Source organism: Podarcis gaigeae, assembly GCF_964106915.1.
Source record: "Podarcis gaigeae genome assembly, chromosome: 14".
Taxonomy (NCBI): Eukaryota; Metazoa; Chordata; class Lepidosauria; order Squamata; family Lacertidae; genus Podarcis; species Podarcis gaigeae.
The window spans coordinates 31,461,867-31,484,470 of record NC_139690.1 but is presented as its reverse complement, the minus strand read 5'-3'; the positions used below and the strand labels follow the sequence as shown (position 1 = coordinate 31,484,470).

Here is a 22,604-nt window from a genome sequence, read left to right as displayed (position 1 = left end):
AAGCTGCCTTATAATTAGTCAGACCCCCTTGTCCATCCAGTTCAGTGTTGTCTACACTGACCGGTAGCTACTCTCCAGAGTTTTGGAGAAGGGGTGTTCCCAGCCGTATTTGGAGACATCACCCGATTGAACCCAGGAGCTTCAGCATGCAAAACAGATCCTCTGCCACTGAGCTACAACTCGTCCCCTATTTTGCTCAGGGGAAATACTTCTATATGACAGGTCAGCCAGTCTGTTGGACCTCCTGGGAAGGCATTAAAGTTCACTTTGCTCTTTTAATAACAAAGTAGCTGGGGGGGCGTGGATCAGTCACAGCCTCCATGGCCTCTGGCTAGCTAGTTTTGGGTGGTTTTTTAAGCACCGGGGCTCAATGCTTCTTGAAACCCAGCCTTCTTAGAGCTCGAAACACTTTGGGATTGGCTATTATAACTCTGCAATGACTAGGAATGCAATATTTATTTTCCCCAGTGCCTCCGTCTCCAGGTAGTTCGAGGTGTGTGTGGTGTTAATTCACATTAGGCTTTCTTTCGGGCACCTGAGAGACCCTGGGGGGAAAAGAAGTTTGTAAAGGAGTCCTGGGAGTGGCGAGGGCCTGATTTATGAGAAGAGATTAATAGTGGGAAATACGTTCCGCTTACCTAAGCGGTAATTCATTAGGAAGGATCAGGAGCTGGTGTGTGGAGGGTGCGGGGGGGTGAGCATGTTAAATGTCTGGAAATATTTGAAGGATATAAACGTTGATGTTGGTGAGAAGAATTATGGGAGCGATAAAAGGGGGCTTAACTGGGGCAAAATTAAGAGGAAATTCAGGCGTATATACACACACATGCACATCATGACACCAATGCTGTTAATCTTCCAAAAAGATGCTGGAAATTATTGTCAGCTGAAGCCTTCAGACCAATAGACTGGGCCACATTACTGCCTGTTTTAATTCCACTCATCTTTCCCTCTACATTACAAAATCTGGGGCATCTGGTTTTGTTCCTTGGGGTTGTCCAAAGCAAAATCTGGCAAATCCAAAATCATCCACAGGATACACTTGAGGCCCATTATATACTTTTAAAGCACATGACTTCTCCTAAAGAATAATGAGAACTGCAGTCCATTAAGGGTGCTGGGAATTGTAGCGCCATGAGGGTAAATGACTGTTCCTGGAATTCTTGTGGGGGACCCATGTACAGTGGTACCTCAGGTTAAGTACTTAATTCATTCCAGAGGTCCGTACTTAACCTGAAACTGTTCTTAACCTGAAGCACCACTTTAGCTAATGGGGCCTCCTGCTGCCGCCGTGCCGCCGGAGGCAAAGTACTTAACCTGAAGCACTATTTCTGGGTTAGCGGAGTCTGTAACCTGAAGCGTATGTAACCTGAAGCGTATGTAACCCGCGGTACCACTGCTCTTCAAATGTGATTGAAATGTATGGTTTGAATGTGACCTTAGTCTTTGTTGGGATGAATGTGTTGTTGATGCCACAGATGCACAGCGGGGGGGGGGGGACTAATGCATATCTAGGCTGCATCAACAGATGTACAGACCAAGGCTGGTTCTAAACAGCTATTTAAAACTCTATGGGGAGGGGTTATAAACGTTCACAATGGAAATTATCATCATCATAAATTTTATTTATATCATGGACTTTGGATTTCAGCTCTACAGCGTCATCTGGTGTCACATTGTTATAACGCATTTATAACATTATAAATCCACTAATGTAGCTGAGTCCCAAGTACTACTCTATTCTGCCTTGGTCAGAACCCACCTGAAGTCCTGTGTCTACTTCTGTGCACCATAGTTTAAGAAGGATATTGACAAACTGGGACATGTGCAGAGGAGGGCGACCAAGAGGATCAAGGGTCTGGAAACCAAGCCTTATGAGGAATGGTTGAGGAAGTTGGGTATGTTTAGCCTGGAGAAGAGGAGATTGAGAGAAGATATGAGAACCATCTTCAAAGATCTGAGGGGCTGCCACATGGAAGATGAAGCAAGCTTGTTTTCTGCTGCTGCAGAGGATGCAACCCAAACAGATGGATTCAAATGACAAGAAAGGATACGTTATTCTGACCAAATATCAGGAAGAACTTTCTGAGGGTAGGAGCTGTTCAACAGTGGAACAGACTCCCTCAGAAGGTGCTGGACTTTCTTTCATTAGATGTTCTTAAACTGAGTTTGGAGGGCCATCTGTCAGAGATTCTTTAACTGTGATTCCTGGGTTGTAGGGGATTGGACTAGATTGGACCCTCGTACCTACTGGACCGCCTCTCCTGGTATGTCCCACGGAGGACCTTACGGTCTTCAAACAAAAACATCTTGGAGGTCCCAGGCCAGAGGGAGGTTAGGCTGGCCTCAACCAGAGCCAGGGCTTTTTCAGCTGTGGCCCTGATCTGGTGGAACGCTCTGTCACAAGAGACTAGGGCCCTGCGGGACCTGATATCTTTCCGCAGGGCCTGCAAGACAGAGCTGTTCCACCAAGCCTTTGACCAAGGCACAGTCTGACCCCCCTCCTTTGGTAATCCTCACAGAACTCTAGCCCAATGGTTGCCATTAATCTGATTTTGAATTGATTTTAAAATGAATTGATTTTCGAATGCTGTGTTACTTCTATTGTTGTTAACCGCTCTGAGCCCAGCTTTGGCTGGGGAGGGCGGGATATAAATAAAATTTTATTATTTATTATTATTATGAAACTCAGGATCCCTCCCAACTCTACAATTCTATTATTCTTAGGGTGCTTTTTCCGTGGAGTTCCTAGGGGAAAGCAAGAGTTCTGGCGCAAGAAATTATGTCTCCTGAGGTGCAGCCACTTCAACCAACCCGCATCCCTTCTCTTTATGGTGGTGGCTGTCCAACCCCCATTCCACTTTCTTATTTTCTGGGCTTCTGCTGCAGCGCCAGCAAAGTCCTCTGCCTCCTCCCTCCCTGTCTAGCTCTGGGAAGGGCCAAAGTCCTTTCTTAGAGCAAAGCATTCTGGGTGGGGTGGCCTGAGCCAATGGCATGATTTGCTTGGTGGCCATGATGTCTAAAATAATGGGTGTGGGTATGTGGAGATGTTAAAGTTTCAGTAGCATTTAAACTATGTTTCCTTATTGTAGGCGTCCTTTTTAGCCAACACAGCAAACCATGATGGTGTGCCGCAGGCACCCAGTTCGTTTGGCTCCATTGTAGATTTCTGGCTCATCAGAGTTTAAGCAGAATGTCTCGTCCATGATCCTCAATGATCAATTGTTCCTCCTGTAATGGGGGCGGGGGGACTTAAGGTGTGCTTTGCCCCCAGGCAGATTCCATTATTTCATCTCAGTCGGTTCATTTGGATAGGGACAGGGGAGGCCTGTTTATCTTCCATAATTGAGCATCTTCCTGGAGAGCCATTAGGTGTCATTACAAACAGCCCTCGTGCATCCTAGCTCTAATGAGGGAGCCTGATGTGAAATCAATCCTGCCTCGTAATGAACCTGGACCTCTGGCCTCTCCAGAACTATAGCCACCGATGTTTCGGGAGAGAATAAAATTAGGTGCCTTCTCACGTTCTTTGCCAAACCTGCCCCTCCAGGCTGGTGGCATCAGATGGAAGCTTGGCAAGGCTGCTTGCCCAAATGCATCTGTCCAACTATTGAGAAGAGATGGTTGGATTTGAATGAGACCTTGCCCAGAGAGCCTTGAGGAAAACCAGGTTCCTCGGATTTCCACAGGATTATATTTTCAGTTCAAAATGGCAGAACTGACATGTTTCTATGTTTGTTCTGCAGTTCTAAAGATTCAGTCCTTCAGAGGGGCAGCACCTACTCTTTGGAACTCACTGCCCATTGATAGACAGCAGCCTTTGCTGTACTGTTTTTGGTTCCTGCTACAAACTCAGCAAGCTCCATGGTTCTCCGCAAAGTAGCGTGGCTTCTGCCATTTTGCACTTGTTACACACCCAGAGAGACATGCGTTGTGGCTTCACAGCCCGTGTGCAGAGCCATCCAATATGGTGGGGTCCCTAATATCAAGCAGTTATGGGTGGGGACACTTTTAATCAAACGCAGGATTGCAGAATTGTTGTTTGACTTCTTTGTGCACAATTCTCCTGTTAAAAAGCCCAGATTCTGGTTTGAGTATGAACCGCTTCCCATTGAAAAATAGAGACCTGAGTAGTATGATGAATCTTAAGCTTGGCCACTGACTTAATAGCTACAAGATTTACTTGACTCTGTTATTCACACTGAGAGGGAGAAACCATAGGTCTCTGCTAGTACTGCCCCATTTGCAAATGGAGAAGCAGATCTACATATATCCACAATTTGGGGGTGGGAATTGGCTAGCTTGCTTGCACTGAGGGCTTGTGCCTTGTGAGCATGGATCCAACCAGTTTTCTACTTGTCCCCTGCTCTCTAGGCAAGAGGTCCAAGTGGTTTTGCCTTTACCCCACTGCTTTCCCCTAGAAAGCCCACTCTTTGACGCTAAATCATAGAAAGCATCAATCAGAAGAAAGCCTAGTTGACATTTGCTCCAATTCAGCACTAAGCAGTGAGTTTTCCAGGGGAAAGTGATGGTCAAGTGGAACTGCAGATGTACCTTGAGTGAGGCAAGGCATGTACAGCAGAAAGGAGGTTAGGATCTGCATTGGGGAACATCTGTTGGGTCGCCAATCTTTTTTTGCACCTCTGGACACATGGGAATCATGCACACATCACAACCATGCAGGCATGCACCCAAAAATTGTACCCACACACACTTACTCTCCCTCCCACTCCAGCAGTTAGGCATGGGGAAAGCCATATATTGTCTACAATTTAAGGAGTCTTTCCAGCCTAATTTCAGTAGGGGAGCAGGACCCTGCAGATGCCCAGGCAGGAACCTTTGCAGGCACACAAGAGTTCATGGACAGCATGTTGGCAACCCACCATATAAACTTCTTTATTTGTTGTGAGTGAGAAGACAGTTCTGCAGTTGATCATAATGGGAACTTTACTGTCTAATCGATTTGTACAACCTTTGTCTCAGCTGATACAAAGAAGGTTCTTCATCCTTTCCTCCCCTCCATCTCTTTTTTTCTTGAAATCTAACATGGCTCCTTCATTTCAGTTGCTTGCCACCCTTTCTACCTGCAGGCAACGCTTAGCATTCCAAAGACATTCTCTTAAGGTCAATACAAATTAACGGGAAATTTAATTAGAGTTCCCAGTGCTTTTGCTTAAAGTGGTGTGTAATGGGTATCTTCTAGCTGGCCTTCCCGCTACAGCACCCCGCCCACCCCCCACACCACCCCGGAAAAAGAACTTAACTCGAGCTCGAAGGGGGTTATCAATAATGAACAGAGGTAATTTCAGAGGGAGAATTAGAGACTTAATGAAAATGTGGGAAACGTGAAATTATCTTGCAAGTTGCCGGAAAGAGTGGATGGGGAAATGAAGCACTGCGGCATTTCAGCTGAGACTTGCCTTGAGAATGCTGTTCAGGCAGTGAAGAACAGCTGATTTCATTGCTCTGATGTGCATGGCTGACATACTTGGGCTGTAGTTTGTTGAGAGTGCCAAGGGCTGTTTAAGAGACCTCCTGTTTCCCTCCCAGAACTCCAATCCCCAGAATTCCCTGGGAACAGAGACTGATCGTTCAGCCACTCTGGAAATTATGGGGGGAAGGGTTCTCCTAACAACCCTCAGCACACTTTACAAAATATAGTTCCTGGGATTTTTTGTGGGGGGATGCCATGACTATTTAAAGGGGTATGCTACTGCTTTAAATGGGCCCTAAATCTGCTAGGAGGCTGAACAGGGAACCTCAAACTTGAGTAAAACCTATAGGTACGTTCCCAATAGCACTTACTTCAACAAGTATTTCCCATAATACTTCTGCCGTGTGGCTTGTTCACCATAGGAGCCAACTCCTAGGGGCCAGTGCCACTTTGCACTCCCCCCAATAAAATACTGAGCGGACTGGGCCCCCACAAAGTTGATGGGCATTGCCATTTAAATTGTATGCATGTGCTGCATCATGTGATCGATTATGCAGAGCGACAACCCCCCCCCCCGCCCAACATTTTATTCAAGTTGGCACCCCTGTTGTCTACCATATGCAGGTGTAAGTTTTTGGCACAGGCTCAGCGGTTCCAACGTCATAGCCTCATTTTGGAGCTGCTACAGGCCATTGCATTGCCACATACAGTTCTCTCGATTTGCACACCATTAGATGCATATGGACTCCTGGTGATGCCGCTTCCTGCAGTTTGTTTAACTGAATACGTAGGAGCATAAGAAGCTTCCTTCAGAGTGCCTTCCATCAGCTTTGGCTGGTGTCCAGCTGTGCCCTTATCTGGACAGGGGTAGTCTAACTTCTGTTGTATATGGAGCCAGTGTGGTGTAGTGGTTGAGAGCGGTAGACTTGTAATCTGGTGAACCAGGTTCACGTCTCTGCTCCTCCACATGCAGCTGGTGGGTGACCTTGGGCTAGTCAAGGTCCTTTGAAGTCTCTCAGCCCCACTCACCTCACAGAGTGTTTGTTGTGGGGGAGGAAGGGAAAGGAGAATGTTAGCTGCTTTGAGACTCCTTAGGGTAGTGAAAAAGCGGGATATCAAATCCAAACTACTCCTCTTCTTCTTCTTCTTCTTCTTCTTCTTCTTCTTCTTCTTCTTCTTCTTCTTCTTCTTCTTCTTCTCTCTGGTAAACTCTAAATTAGATTACAGTCATACCTTGGATCTTGAACTTAATGCATTCAGGGAGTCCATTTGGCTCCTGGAACCGTTCGAAAACCAAGGCGCAGCTTCTGATTGCCTGCAGGAGCTTCCTGCACTCAATCGGAAGCCGCGGAAACCATGTAGGAAGTTCAGCTTCTGAAAAATGTTCGCAAACCAGAACACCTACTTCTGGGTTTGCAGCACTCAGGAGCTGATTTCTTCGGCTACTAAGCCATTCGAGATCCAAGGTACGACTGTACTGCAATGTGTTATATGTAGGGCTGCCTCTGAAGACGGTTCAGAAACTTTGGGTGGTACAGAATTAGGCAGCCCAGTTGCTCATCGTGCCAAGAAAGTTTGAGTATATTACAATGCCAGGCGAAAACGTTATTCTTCAACCAGGTCTTTGGCTTATTATATTCTACCGCCTTTTAAATGTGGTTGTGGAAGGGGTTCGTTGCTTTGTTGTTTCTGTTTTAACTATTTATTTGTGCTTTTAACTTGCATTTTTAACTGGTGAACCACCCTGAGATCTTTTGATGAGGGCAGAATATAAATCTAACACCCTCATCTTCATCCAGCTCATGATTGTCTGCACTGATTGACAGTGGTTCTGTAGGATTTCAGGGAGAAATCTTTTCCCTGCCCTACCTGGAGATGTCAGGGGTTGAAACTGGGGGCTTGCACATGCAAAATGGATGCTCTGCTACTGAGCTACATCCTGTCCCCTAAAGTCTGTTGATTTTAAGGTGTCCAGCGTGAATTTGGCTTATTCAGATGCTACTGCCCAGTTTTACTGCACAGCACAAGAAGAGGCTGGCTGCACTGTATTGCTTCCGCTATTGCTGAAGATAACATGGAACAGAGACCTGTGAGATATAACTGAGTGCTGCTGGGCTGGGGGAGAAAGAGATTTGCAGAGAGGTGTTTCAAGCTCTTCTGACCACCCATGTTCATTCACTATTCTGGTAGTTCCTGGTTTTTATAAACAGAAGTTGGTCTCCAGTGGGCGACTTCTGTTGCTGAAGGAATTTAGTCTTCCAGCCAAGGTGTTACATTATATATGCAAAGTAGTTTTTTTCCTTGTGTGGGGAATTCTTAAAATCAGTTTGTAATCGGCCCACAGCATCAAAAAAGAGAGAGCGAGCTGCTTTTCCACAGCTACATTGGAAGAGGCAATTCTGAAAGCAAGGAGAGTTTCCCAGCTTGTTAGTGCATCTTGCGAGTTTCCCTCCTCAGTTTATTTGAAGCAAAAAATGTTATGGCGTATAAAATAAATCTGAAGTGGCGTGTTTTATTATTGAAAGAAAAAGGGAAAGAAGTCTGGGCAGAATATTACATTCCTCCACTTTTTGAGCTGAATGAATGTGCTCGTGTGTTTTCGAGATAGGCTGGAAGGATTTACTGGCCTGGTTTAATGCAGTCCTCTCCAGTATCTCAAATGACATCACAGCCTGGGTTTTTTTTCCCCCTGCCCCCACTTGATAATGAACATTTTATTGCACGTTAAGCAGAATGATTGATTTAGTTCCTAAGCTTGTGTTTGCTGAGTGATATTTTTTTAACATTCGGAAGGAACACATGGAAAGAATCATTTTCCTATACTACGAAAAAAAATTTCAATGAGAAACTCAGAAAAACATTTGGAAAGGACATAAATTATTCCATAAATCGGCACACAGTAGCTGTGTGTAATATTATATCTAAAACTCTCTGCTTGGTCGGTAGAGTAGGGCAAAACTGTGGAGTTGATGGGACTGTGGTTGTTCCCGTAGGCTAAGGGTGGGCAGCCTTTTCCAGCCCAATGTCTCATGGCCAACTTTTGGGGGGCCACATGCTGGGGGTGAGCAGGGCCAGAGGCAAAAGTGGGCAGGGCAACAGACACGACTCACTTTTGTACATTGTACATTCTGTCCATGCCAAAGTCAGAGGTTTCGAACACAGATATCTCTCCACCTGGGCAAGCGTGAAAGGTTGTTGTTTAGTTAATTCAATTTACACCCTGCCCTTCCTCACAAATGAGCCCAGGGCAGTCAACGACAAGCAATAAAACAGTAAAAACAGATTTAAAGCATCTTAAAAACAATTCCAATACAGCTGCAGAGTGGGCAAGATCTCTGTTTAAAAGTCTTCTTGAAAGAGGAAGGTCTTCGGCAGGCAGTGGAAAGACATAAGAGAAGGTGGCTGTCTAAGATTTAACAGGAGGGGATTCCAAAGGGTAGCAGCCACAGTTCTTACATTGTGCAGAACAGACCTCCTAATAACACGGTATTTGCAGGACGTGCCTATGCGATAATTTTCACATTTTACATCTTTCACATGACGTAAAGGTCACTTCTGAAAATCTAGAGGAAGTTTAGCCCTCATTTACATCTTAATTACTTCCAGGAAGAAGAAAACTCTTTGCAACCCTGTTAGTTTGGAAAGTCAGAAGAGTTTTGCTCTGTAATTTTCCCACTGTTTTCGTGGATCATGTTATTTGGAGGAAAAATGGGGTAATATTTCAGTGAATAAGGTTTCCCCCCCCCCCCCGGGGGAATCCTGGAGGAACAGAAGGGTGGCAACATGTCCAGTCAGGGCCGATGTTGTGTCAAACCACAGATGTGAATGAAATTTAGTATGGCATGGCAGTTTATCAAGCCAAAAGCTACACATTTCTATAATGCAACAGGTAAAGCCATGCAAAAGGAATGTTAGAAACCAGGACAGAACCACATTCACATCATGCATTTAAAACACCATGACACCATGGGTTCTTCCCACCTCCAAATAATTAATTCTCCTCCCAGAGCTATGATTCCCAGAGTTGCTTAACGATCAGTCCTTCGTCACAGGGAATTATGGAAATTGTAGCTCTTTGTGGGGAAAAGGAAGGCAAGTAAAAGAGTGAAATGAGCTCCCATAATGCTGAGAGTTGCTAGGAGACCTCCATTGCCCTTCCAGAACTACAGTTCCCAGAGTGATTTAACAATCAAAACCTCTTTCCGGAGAACTCTGGGAATTGCAACTCTGGGAAGGGGAATGAGGGTTTCCTAGCAACTCTCAGCACCTTAACAAACTTCAGATCCCAGGATTCTCTGGAGGAACCAATGAGTGTTTAAAGTGGTTTGAATGTATGGTGTGAATGTAACCTATGTGTCACCATCTATGCCCCCCCCCCACCTGCTTTCCTAACTCTCTATATTAGCTCTAATGTCAAACATGGCAAATGACAAAATTGTTATTCAAGGCAACCAGATAATCCATTTAAAGGCAAAGAATGAACCTTCTAAACCAGGAAAGAAGGAAACATTACTGACCTACGTGCCAAAGGGATAAGGTGGGAAAGAAGCATAAACCCTAATAAATCTTTGCTGGGCAATGTTGAGCCTGTTGCTTAGTACAGCTGCCTGGGCAGCCACCTCCGTTCTCTGTGTGGGCAAGAGGCAAGATCAAAGGAGTTCAGAAGCAAAATTATTTTCTTCTGGCTGACTCATTCACTGGATGGCTCCTAAATTTCTCACCGCTTGTGATTTCCTTGCTGGTTCCGAAACTGTTACTCACAGCACAAAACCCTCACTCACCTCTAGCCTTTTGAAAGCTGTGCTGCCTGTTCACATCTGCAGTTCAACTTGTTCTTGAATAAGGCTGCAACTTTAAAGTCCATTCGAAGGACATTTCCCCCCTCAAAGATTTCTGAGAACTGTAGTTTGTTAAGAGTTACTGGGAATTGTAGGTCTGTAAAGGATCCGGCCACATGACTCGGAAGCTGTATGCCGGCTCCCTCGGCCAATAAAGCGAGATGAGTGCCACAACCCCAGAGTCGGTCACGACTGGACCTAATGATCAGGGGTCCCTTTACCTTTACCTTTAAAGGATAAACTACAGTGCCCAGAATTCTTTGAGGGGGGATTTGCTTTCAGTGGGGTTTATGGGTATTGCATGTATCAACCTATAAGGGTTCACCCGAATTTCCACTTGACCTGCCGCTATCCCACTGTTTACCAATAAATTGGAGCAAACATCCATCAGGTTTCCTCTGAAACGATGTTTGCTGTGATTCAGTACTAAAGAGCACATTTTCAGGGGGAGAGCAGGGGGCAAAGGCAAAACTTCTTGGACCTGTGGTTAGAAAGCAGAAGTGTGGATGAGCCCTAAGATGACCTACAAGAATCAAAAAGCATTTTTAAATGAAAGGGATGATGATGATGATGATGATGATGATGATGATGATGATGATGAAGAAAGAGATGATGAGGAGGAGAATTTGTATACCATCCTATAGTCGCAGGTCTCAGGGTGGCTCACAAGATAAAGTCACAATATAAAAATACAAAATACATAATAGAAATAAAAACAAGAACAACCCTGTAATTGCCCCCTCCCCAAAGCATTTTAATGTCAACCAGCCAAAGTTCTGGTTAAAGAGGAACATTTTCACCTGGCGCCTAAAGGTGTATATTGAAGGCACCAGCCAAACCTCCCTGGGGAGAGCATTTCACAAACAGAAAGCCACTACAGAAAAGGCCAGAAAAGGTCTTGTATTGCCACCCTCCAGACCTCTCATGGATGAAGCACACAAATAAGGGTCTCAGAAGGTGATATTTAATAATATTAAAGAGAAGAAAGCAGTCATAGCAAAGGCCACTCCCACACCATGTATTTAAAGCAATATAATACCACTTTTAAAAGTCATGGCTTCCCCCAAAGACTTCTAGGAAGTATAGTTTGTTAATAGTGCTGAGAGTTCTTAGGAAATCCCTATCCCCCTTACAAAGCTACAGTTTTCAGAGTGGTTTATCATAGAATTCTAGAGTTGGAAGGGTCCCCGAGAGTCATCTAGTCCAGTGATGGCCAAACTTGGCCCTCCTGCTGTTTTGGGACTACAGTTCCCATCATCCCTGACCACTGGTCCTGTTAGCTAGGGATGATGGGAGTTGTAGTCCCAAAACAGCTGGAGGGCCAAGCTTGGCCATCACTGATCTAGTCCAACCCCCTGAAATGCAGGAATCTCAACTATCACAGGGAACTCTGGGTGAAAACTTCCTTCATCTCCATCCAGCGCAGGCTGTAGGATGCCAGGGAGTCATAGTCCAAAATCCCTGGAGAGCTGCAGGTTGGCTGTTCTAGGTCAGCCTTTGTGCTAATCGTGTAAGGCAGTTCTTAACTTCTTCTGCTAACGGGGAAATATTTAAGTATTGCAAAGCGGATATTCCCAGAGAACAGGCTGAGAAAGGCCATCGGTGCTTGGCTGGGCTGCAACGAGATGTTGCCGCCCCCATTCGGATTTATGGCGTGCATCTCCCATTGCTTTGTACATCAAAGAAGTCTGCATATTGTACAGGCCGACATAATGAGACAGATTGGCTCCAGATCAAACTGCTGTGTGTGTGTGTTTTTTTACAAGTCATTATGATTATCCCATATTGCTTCTCAGGAAGAAGAAAAAGTAGTGATTAGCAGAGGCCTCCTGGGCAGCTGTTTAGCTCTGTTTCCTCTTCCTTGGCTTTGACCCAACAAAGCAACAGCTCCCCTGGCACAGGGGGAGGGGGATTCTGTGGGGCCAAGAGGTGCCAAAGACCACCTATGGGGTAAGGTGGGGTGGGGCCATGGCAGAAGACAAACAATGCTTGCATTCAGCGTTGGGCTCCCGATTTCCCAAGGCAGTTGGTAAGCTGAAGCAAGAGTCCGAGGAGAGCAAGGAGGATCCTACAAAGGGATGAAAAATGTATCACCTAGAGTTGCCAATGAATTATCTATCTACCTATTGCATTTCCATCCCACCTTTTCCTCCAAGGTGCTTGAGGTGGTTTACATAGTTCTCCCCATGCTCATTTAATCCCCACAACAACCCTGTGAGGTAGGTTAGGTGGAGAGGCAGTGACTGGCCTAGGATCACCCAGTGAGCTTCATGGCCGAGTGAGGATTTGAACCCAGGTCTCCCATATCCTAGTCTGACACTCTGACCATTATGCCAAAGTGGAAGGTGCTGTAAGACCCATTTTTTCACAACCTCAGAGTTGGACTACTGTAACACGCTTCATGTGGGGCTGCCCTCAAGGTTGGCTCAGAAGGTGCAGCTGGTGCAGAATGGGATATCTAAGTTGCTCAGTAGGACCTTCTATCACACCAGCAACTGTGTCATTTACAGTGGTATCTCAGGTTACATATGCTTCAGGTTACATACGCTTCAGGTTACAGACTCCACTAACCCAGAAATAGTGCTTCAGGTTAAGAACTTTGCTTCAGGATAAGAACAGAAATCGTGCTCCGGTGGCGCGGCAGCAGCAGGAGACCCCATTACCTAAAGTGGTGCTTCAGGTTAAAAACAGACCTCCGGAATGAATTAAGTACTTAACCTGAGGTACCACTGTATTATGATGCCTTTACTGATGACCATTTTGTGAAGGGTTTAGGCAATCTGGACATTTCTGAATGATGTGCAAATTCTGGAGCACGCACACACCACTCTAAAACTTGATAATAAACTGAGATTTGGATATGATATCCCTATTTTGAAAATGCGTATGTGTTCTGTTTGGTTTTTAAAAAACCAGCTGTTGGTCATGTTCATGAATTTACATACTAACGTTTCTATTTGTGTATTTTATTTTATTTTTCCTTTTTTAAATAAATAAGCAAATAAGTCCCTGGCTACTGGTCCATTCCCGGGAATAATTCAAAGTGCTGGTTGTGATCTATAAGGCCCTATATAGATTGGGCTAAGGCTACCTGAAATATCATATCTTCCTCTATGAACCTGCCTGGGTGCTGAGACCCTCGAGTGAGCACCATCTCTCAGTTCCCATCAACATCAGAAGCATAGTTGGTGGTGACACGAGAGAGAGCCTTTTCTGTGGCTGCGCCCAGAGTGTGGGATTCCCTCCCAGGAGGGGTTAGACTGGCTCCCCCTCTTATCCTTCCAGCTGCAAGCTAAGACCTTCCTCTTCTGAAAGGTTTATGCGTGGGGAAGATGCAGATGATGCTGGCCACTGCGTTTTAATTGCTGTTTCCAAATGTGTTTTGCTGTATTTTAGTTATTGTTTTTAACTAGTTTGCTTTTATTACTTTGTGTTTTATAATGTGTTTTTAAATGTTGGAAGCCACCTGGAATCCCACCTTGGGAGAAAGGAATAATAATAATAATAATAATAATAATAATAATAATAATAATAATCCAGGAATCAGTGGCTTGGAGCTGGCACTGGGCCCATCTTAGTCAGCATTGTGCCAGCCCTGATCACACTTATATTCTAGAGCCCCTATTTATTCAAGGGCTCTATCCTCCATCCTTCAATCCCTTGGGGTCTCAAACTGAAGGCAGCTAAGAATAAGGTGTCAAGGAACAAACTAGGTCTTAGCAGAAAGCATAGAGGAGAGAATTAATAAAGGAATTAGAGCTCGGCCTGGCTTTATGTGGGGTGTTTTTGTTTCTTTGCTCTCAGCTCTGTGCCACTGGCAGCCTCAAGACCAGCCCTCGCTGGCCCCTTAACAGCCAGCATTGATTAAGCACTTAACACGGAGTGATTTACCCATCCATCATTAAGACAGGTGCTCTATAGTTGTGAAAATGCCTGGCTGGAGAAAAGAGCCCTTAACAGTTACACTTACAACTTGCATTTCGCTAAATGAAGAACAAAAGCCATTGAACGCTCAGTAAATATTTATTGGCGTAACAATAAAGTGATGATTGGAGAGTCTTTTGGGTGAAGGAGAAACGGGCTTGGCTGAGCTCAGATGCGATCCAGCCGAGAGCAAACACAGGAGGAATCTGAAGAGGGCCTCTAACATTTAAAGGAGTCATATTTGTCTGTGTAGCATAATACTATAAGAACAGCTCTGCTGGATCAGGCCAGTGGCCCATCTAGTCCAGCATCTTATTCTTACAGTGGCCAACCAGATGCCCGTGAGAAACTGGCAAGTAGGACCTGAGCACAAGAGCACAGCAATTTCCAGCAACTGGTATTCAGAAACAATTACTGTTTCCAACAGTGGAAGAAGAGCATAGTCATTGTGGCTGGTAGCCATCGATAGCCCTCTCCATGAATTTGCCCAGTCGTCTTTGAAAGCAATCCAAGCTGGTGACCATCACAGCTTCATGGGGGAGCGAGTTCCATAGTTTAACTCTGCAATGTGTGAAGAAGGACTTTCTTTAATCAATCCTGAATCTGTCTCGAAGATGCTCAAATGAAACTGGAACAAGCTTTGATTTTAACCAGCGATCAATAAGCCCCCTTGATGGACTTCTCTTTCTTTTTGTACATTATTCTTTCCAAAAAGCACTGGTGTCCTTGAGATGTTCACTCTTGATCTGGGCTTCTGGTGGAATAGCTCATGTTATTATACCACTGTGTTATGATAGCTAACAAAATCCATGTCCATGTACAGTGGTAATACAGTCAAACTAGAGCCAGTCCCTACCGTTAGGCAGAGTGAGGCTGCTTCCTCAGGTGGCAGATGCATTGGGGTGGCAGTCATGGGACCCAGGCAGAGCTGTGTGTATTCCCTCCTACTCTCCCCTATGCTAGCCTGTCGGAAGACCCTGTCTAAACTGCTGGCCCATTCAGCTTCAGTACATGGAATGGAGGGGCATCTTCTACCAACTTTAGCTGGTACACCAGCTGCTACCATTCCTGGACCTGTTTCGCTGAACACAGCGGCTCATTCATGTCCTGGCTCCCAGTTGCTGAAGAACAAAGACCTGAAGAAGGATTCTTTCCAAGGGCTTTAATGCTTAGATCACTGCAGTGCAGATGCAAATTGCTGGCTTAAGGCACCCCAGGCAATGCACACGGTTAATCCCAAATTCAGCAGCAACAAAGGCAGGTGCTCCAACTGCCAAAGTTTTAGACGTTGATCTGACACTGTCACACCCCTTGGCATCCTATATATAGGAATGAGCCAGGCTCATTTTCGGGCAGTAAGCATTTCTGAAATCTCTCGCTACGCCTAGTAGGCTCTCTTCTCTTTTGGTTCCTCCTAGACCTAGGTGATGGAGAATGTGTCTCTGCCTCCTGAGATAGTGGCTGGGATGGGTGAACCTTTTCCCTTGAGGTAGGCAGAGCTACTCCCAGCAACAAGATGGGCAGTGCAATGAGCACCATAGGAGTGTCAGATGGAGAGGGGTGGGGATGGAGAGGGAGGCAGGACATGTGGCTCTCATTCTGGGAACAGATGAGACAAGAGAACTGGTTGAGGGAAGCCTCGCCCCCAGTCCTTGCTTAGCCACCCAGGTTCTCGGCCAATCCGCAATCTGTATCGTCCTGACTCAGACAGCCCATGACAATTCGCTCATTGCGTCAAGATTCAATTACTGTAACACGCTTTATGTGGGGCTGTCTAATGATGATGATTGCATCTCATGATTTCGGTTTCTCCTTTTTCAAATCTTTACGTTCAGTTTGCTACTTTTTCACATCAATTTTTGTGTGTGTGTGTTTTCTCATGAAATTTTGTCAGCATCTTCACTGCAGATTTCCTGCGTGAGTGTTTTTCCAAAGCATGGAAGCGAACACAATCATTTGCTGTTAATGTCTGCAAGTGGCTGGTGCTGGCAGACTCACAAGACTCCTTTGGAAAAGCTAGCAAAACCGAACTGAATAATATTGGTATATCTTATTATGTGGCTGCAGCTCTGCCTCTCCTGTCCCTCCAGCCCCACCCACAGGCACCCTCAAAATCAGAGAATATTTAGGGGTTCGCAGGGGAAAGAGAAGAAGTTGTGCGAGTGGAACTCTGTGCAGCCCTGGAAATAAATAAATAAATAAATAAATAAATAAATAAATAGCTAGCAGTATTACAGGAAAGGAGAAGCGTATTGTCTGAATGTGAATATCCTCCAGAAGTTTTTTTTTCCCCAAACAGGAAAGCTTTCTGACACATTTGACATATGTACATGCTAAACGTATTCCTTCTCACACACCCCTCCCTCCCCCAGATCTTTCCTAATTTCTGACATCTGATTGTCATTAAAATAATTGACATGCAACTGAACTGTTTGGTATTCCTTTTCCAGTGGGGGAAGGGGAACTTGGCTCCACTCCCGAAAGTCTTGTTGAAATGGGTTCATGGTCGTCCCCACCCCTCAGAAATGTCCTGTGACCAAAGCCCGGATCTGAAAGAACGCAGAGCGTTAATGTTTGACATGTGGAAGCCATGGGCGTGGGATGTGGTGGGGGACGGCGAGGAAGAGAGCAGGAGCATGACTGATTTTTATTTTTATTTTAAGGCTCTGACCGTGTATGGAAAAGAGTATAATCTGCAAATATTAGTTGCAAGGGGAAGATTCCCCTTCAATATGGCTCTACAGTTTGGGGCTGGTTAGGAACTGTGAATGTTTGATGAAATATTTTAATACACTAAATCCTGCCTGTCATTTGTCCACCATCTCCAGCTATTGGCAGAACTGCTGTGATGTCATGGTGTGTTCATGGATGTTCTGCTCACTTCCTGCATTGACAAAATTCGGACAAGTCATTCAGATCCTTTCAGGGAAATAGTCTTATTTTTCCATATATATATATATATATATATATATATATTGCACAGAGTCTTCAGATGGGAGAAAGCTTTGCACTGCTGATATATAGCAAGGGGGGGTTAAAAATTTTAATTAATCAAGGTGGCATCCACAGTTCTCCGCCTCCCCATGTTATCCTCATAACAACCCTTTGAGGTAGGTTAGGTTGAGAGTGAGTGATTAGCCCATGGTCACCTGGAGAGCTTCATGGCTAAGTGGGGATTTGAACCCTAGTTCAACACTCTAACCACAACATCAGCTCTCTAATCTGAATCTGAAGGGAAGAGGGTCCAGAAGCTGAAAGGTAGGGAATGATGTGAATGAACAGTAGGTCGATAATGGCAAGACAGAAGTAGAGGCATTGAGGTCAAAGAGGAACAATGGAATAGGAAGAGCCCAGGAAAAAACTACCGCTGAGCTGAGGTACATGGGAAGGAACACAAGCAGCTGCTTCATACTGGAAGAGCCAGTGTGGTGTAGTGGTTAAGAGCGGTAGTCTCGTAATCTGGGGAACTGAGTTCGCGTCTCCACTCCTCCACATGCAGCTGCTGGGTGACCTTGGGCCAGTCACACTTCTCTGAAGTCTCTCAGCCCCACTCACCTCACAGAGTGTTTGTTGTGGGCGAGGAAGGGAAAGGAGAATGTTAGCTGCTTTGAGACTCCTTAAGGGAGTGAAAGGCAGGATATCAAATCCAAACTCTTCTTCTTCTTCTTCTTCTTGGTCCAAGTAGCTCAGTATTCTCTACACTGCAGCAGCTTTCCAGGATTTCAGGCAGGGGGCATTGCCAGCCCTACCTGGAGGTGCCATTGGGTATTGAACCTGTGACCTTCTACATGCAAGGCAGGAGCTTTGCCGCCGAGTTACGACCCTCCAACTTTGCACCAGCCACCACACTTTGCTCCCTGTTGCTCGTCCCATGTTTTCTGCACTCCAGTCAGGGAGGCGCCAACATCTTGAGAAGGCTTTTAAGTGGGTCTCGTTTTCCTGAGGACGAGGCTGGCAGATAAGTCATGAAGTGACAGGAGAACAAACTGGTGTTTGGAGGCGCCGTGGAACGGAAGAACAATGGTCCCTTTTTTTAAACCTGCGCCGTGCCAGAAACCTCAGCCAGTTAGCAAGAGCTGTCAGTGTTTGCTGACTGCCCAGTCTTGGAAGGGCAATTTGATTTGGTAGCTTGAGGACACGGCATTGTATCTCCTTGTGACCTGGCTCTTCAAACCGTGCCCAATTTGGAGTGCCCGCTCCCCTCTGCGTCTATGAAGTGTTATCTTTGCAGCTCCCAAGAGTATTACTCACTTCAAGGCTGCGGCTGAAACCCAGAGAGCTTGTTTTCAAGTTTATCAAGAATGCCCAACAGGTCATCGCAGCTTTCAAGCATGAATGCAGGTCTTGTTTTTTTGTTTGTAAAAGAGCCCCAGGTGGCAAGCCACACACAAACACAGGAGAGGGTTCTGTCCTTACAGCACCAAAAGGGAATACACACACAACAAAGACTCCAAGTCCTCTTTGTTGTTATGCTGCAACAGACTCACAACAGCTGGGGAAAGTTAATTGTTCCATAGCAGTAATGCATGCTCTGGTAACTCCTGATTAGGCTACTGCAATGCAGTGTATCTGGTGTGAGGTGGGGAAGAAAAACCGAATTCTGTTCACATTTAATTTCATTTTTTTTCTGAAACAATACAAAAAATGAAACACAGTTCCCCTGCGAAATCTGCCCATCTCTGAATTTTGCAATTCAGTTCTCCCATGCATATATCAGCAGGAAAGGAACATTAAAGTAAATATATTGGAGACAGTAACATCCAAAAATGCATTATATTAGGGGGAATTCAAAATAAAAAAACAGAAAAATTTCCTGCTGACTATATATATATATATATATGTATCCACAAATCGATGTGGAAATCTGTAGAGCTTGAACAGATGATTCAACAAATAAGAAAACTGAGTGGACAGATTCTCTCATATTCATATATGTGCATTTTTTTAAAAAAAATCTGGCTTTAAAATAGTGTTATTATTTGTTTTTCAGAATATATATTGTTCTGAAAATTTAAAAAAGCAAATTAAAAGCTCCTTGTTACAGTCTTGGTGCAATGCCAGTATATTGGTAAAGCCACAGTCCCCTCATAATACAACAGTCACTGCAGTGTGAAAGGAATGTTAGAAAACAGGATGGAAGCACTTGCATTATAATCAGGAAAACCAAAGCAGTATGGAATTCACAGGTGGAGAACATTTATATTTTTATATGTCTTTATTATTTGTAAAGAGAATCTTTACATGAGTAAATACTTGATTATCGTGTCGGATCTGTGCTATATGTTTGTACTTTTGTCCTTCCAGGCTGCAGTGCTTTATGCTTTATATTTTTAATTTTTGGTTTTCTTAGGCTTGCATTTTTTGTATCTGTGGACAAATCAATGATATTTTTTTGAAAAAAGAAAACCAATGCGATCTTAGTTGTATCTGATTGCACCCACAGAGAGTTGGTGGAGGTCTGAAGGATGTAGAATTATCGAGGCAGGATCCTTACCAGTGCCCTTTTATTTCCCCAGAAACTTGATGCCCCGCACCTTGGAGGGACAGATCACCATGGAGAAGACGCCGAGCTACTTTGTGACCAAGGAAGCCCCCCGGCGCATTTACAACATGTCCAGGGACACCAAGCTGATTGTGGTTGTGCGCAACCCGGTGACGCGGGCCATTTCAGACTACACTCAGACCCTTTCCAAGAACCCCACCATCCCTAGCTTCCAAGCCTTGGCCTTCAAGAACGTCAGCACGGGCCTCATCGACACAACCTGGAGTGCCGTGCGGATCGGCATTTATGCCAAACACCTGGACACCTGGCTGCGGTATTTCCCCCTGTCCAAGTTCCTCTTTGTCAGCGGGGAGAGGCTGGTGAGCGACCCAGCCGGGGAGATGGCCCGCGTCCAAGATTTTCTGGGGATCAAGCGGGTGGTGACGGACAAGCACTTCTACTTCAACGAGACTAAGGGCTTCCCTTGCTTGAAGAAGCCCGAAGGGAGCAGCCGACCCCGGTGCCTAGGGAAATCCAAAGGGAGGCCGCACCCCAAAATCGACCCGCAGGTCATCCGCCGCCTGCAGGAGTTCTACAGACCCTTTAACATGAAATTTTACCAGATGACAGGGCAGGACTTTGGCTGGGACTGATGGAGAGAGCCCTTCACATGACAGGGGGAAAGTTGAACTTGCTAGAGGGTGGAATGGCCCTATTCCCAGCAGCCTGTTGAATGCTGCAGGCCCCTCCCACACACAGTCGTAGGGCAAGGGACATCTGAAATGGGTCTCGGGTCAGGGGGGGACATCTCCTTTTCTTTATAATTTATATCACCTCTTGCCAGTAAGGAAGAAATGTACGCTTACCGAGTAGAGAGAAAGTATTTAAGTTTTGGTTTTGTTTCGTTTTTTAACCACCATCAGCAACAGAAGAGATCAGGTCCAGGAAACCCAGATCTGACAAAATATTCTGCTGAATAAACCTGGCTAATATAGACAAGGCACGTTGCAGGACGTTTTTGAAGGAGTGTGAGTGAATGAGAATGCGAGCAAGGGAGGAAGAACGCAGAACACAGCCTTGACTAATGGCACAGCCCACTATGTTCTTCTCCACACATCCTTTGGGATGAATCCAGCTTTAGTCCTGCTCAGGGTCAGCCTTTTGATATTGATGGACATAACTAATGTTGAGCCACTGATTTCAGTTGATGTGCTCTGGGCAGAACTAAGGCCACATTCAAACCATACATTTAAAGCACTAGGGTCCCATAAACAGGCATAGCTCCCTCTCCAAAAGAATTTGTTAAAGGAACTGAGAGTGATTAGGAGAACCCTGTTTCCCCCAGAACTAGTTTAAGAATCAGTCCCTCTCCCTGAGGAACACTGGGAATTGTAATTCTCTGAGTGGAATAAGAGTCTCCTAACAGCTCTCCCAGTTCATCCACCTGGGAGACGATCAGTGTTCTCCAAGTGGCATGTGAGAAGAGCCTCCTTTTGTGCTAATAATGTTCTAAGATGTGGAGCAAGCAGGCTAGCACGTTCTGGCCCACTTGACCACTGCAACAAGTGGATATCATAAGATGCACAACTACACACAAAGTTGCCCCACACATGCCCAGAATCTGCATCTATGATCAAAGAACACTGAGCAAGGAAGTGGTAGGTTCATAAAAGGCTCAGTGGTGGACTCTGAAGTCACTTCCACACCATATATTTTAAGCATTGTTATACCACTTTGAACAGTCATAGAATTGTGGGAACTGCAGGTTGTCAAGGGCACTGAAAGTTGTTCAGGGACCCCTATTCCTGTCCCAGAGCTAAAGTTTCCAGAGGGGTTCAACAATCAGTCCTTCTTCCCTAGGAACTCTTGGAATTGAAGCCCTGTAAAGGGAATAGGAGGTCTCCTAACAACTTTTAAGCATTGTGGGTGTTCATTTCACTCTTGCTTTGCAGGGTGGGGAGGTCTACATCGTAGGATAACATCCCCATGCAAACCTTTTAGAGAAGAGGCCTGTTCTCTTTTTACAACAGATCTGGCAAATGCTAACCCATTTTTTTATGGCCCCTCAAACATTTCTGTGAGAAATATGAACTAATAAAAGGGAAAATACAAAAGCTCTGAATAGACTCCAAATGTTTAAGATCTCTTTTCTTCTTACGTGTGAGACACTGTCCTGCATGCGCTGTGCAAACTCACGGATCAAGATGGATGCTTCTAAGAACAGGATCGAAAGGCAATACCTGAGACAAATAATTCCCTGGAGCGAAATCTAGAGAGGGATACATGAGCCTTAAGTGCCTGTAACAGGAGACTTAACAAGTCTTTGTTTTCTCAAACTATTTAGCCCTCCAGCAATTTAGTACAGGTGTTACTTAAGGACTCTTCAGCCTTCTTTGAGGACTGCACACAGTCACAAGCCCTCTTCAGACAGCTAGTTAATCTGTTGACTGAAAAAGCAGAGAGCCATACTGACATGAATCAAATGTATGTCCGATTGGAGCCTCTACAACATGCGTAGTTTTCTGCTCAAGGGGGGGGGGCTTGCAAGTTTTATGCATACCCTCCAACATTTCTCCAATGAAACTAGGGTTGTCTTATTTAATAATAATAATAATAATAATAATAATAATAATAATAATAATAGGTTCCTCCAACCACTCTGGGCGGCTTCCAACATACGGTATATAAAAACATAATGAAACATTAAACATTTTTAAAGCTTGTATATAAAGGGCTACCTTCAGATGTCTTCTAAAGGTTGTATAGTTACTTATCTCCTTGGCTTGGGGATTGCATAACTGCATACCCTCCAACATTTCCCCGATGAAAATAGGGGCATCCTAAGAAAAAGTGGAACGTCCCGGGATCAAATCAGAAATTGGGATGGCCTCTGTAAATCTGGGACTGTCCTTGGAAAATAGGGACA

At 45.0% G+C, this 22,604-nt stretch overlaps 1 protein-coding gene across 1 annotated transcript in view; it reads left to right on the top strand.

Annotated features, from left to right (window-relative positions):
- HS3ST6 (heparan sulfate-glucosamine 3-sulfotransferase 6) overlaps window positions 1-21,804 on the top strand; it is a 78,311-nt gene extending 56,507 nt beyond the window's left edge. Inside the window, exon 2 of the mRNA XM_083711002.1 lies at window positions 19,713-21,804. Within this exon, the coding sequence (XP_083567128.1) occupies window positions 19,713-20,331 (619 nt within the window). The 3' untranslated portion in view covers window positions 20,332-21,804. The remainder of the gene's footprint in view (window positions 1-19,712) is intronic.
- The last annotated feature ends 800 nt before the right edge of the window (window positions 21,805-22,604 follow it).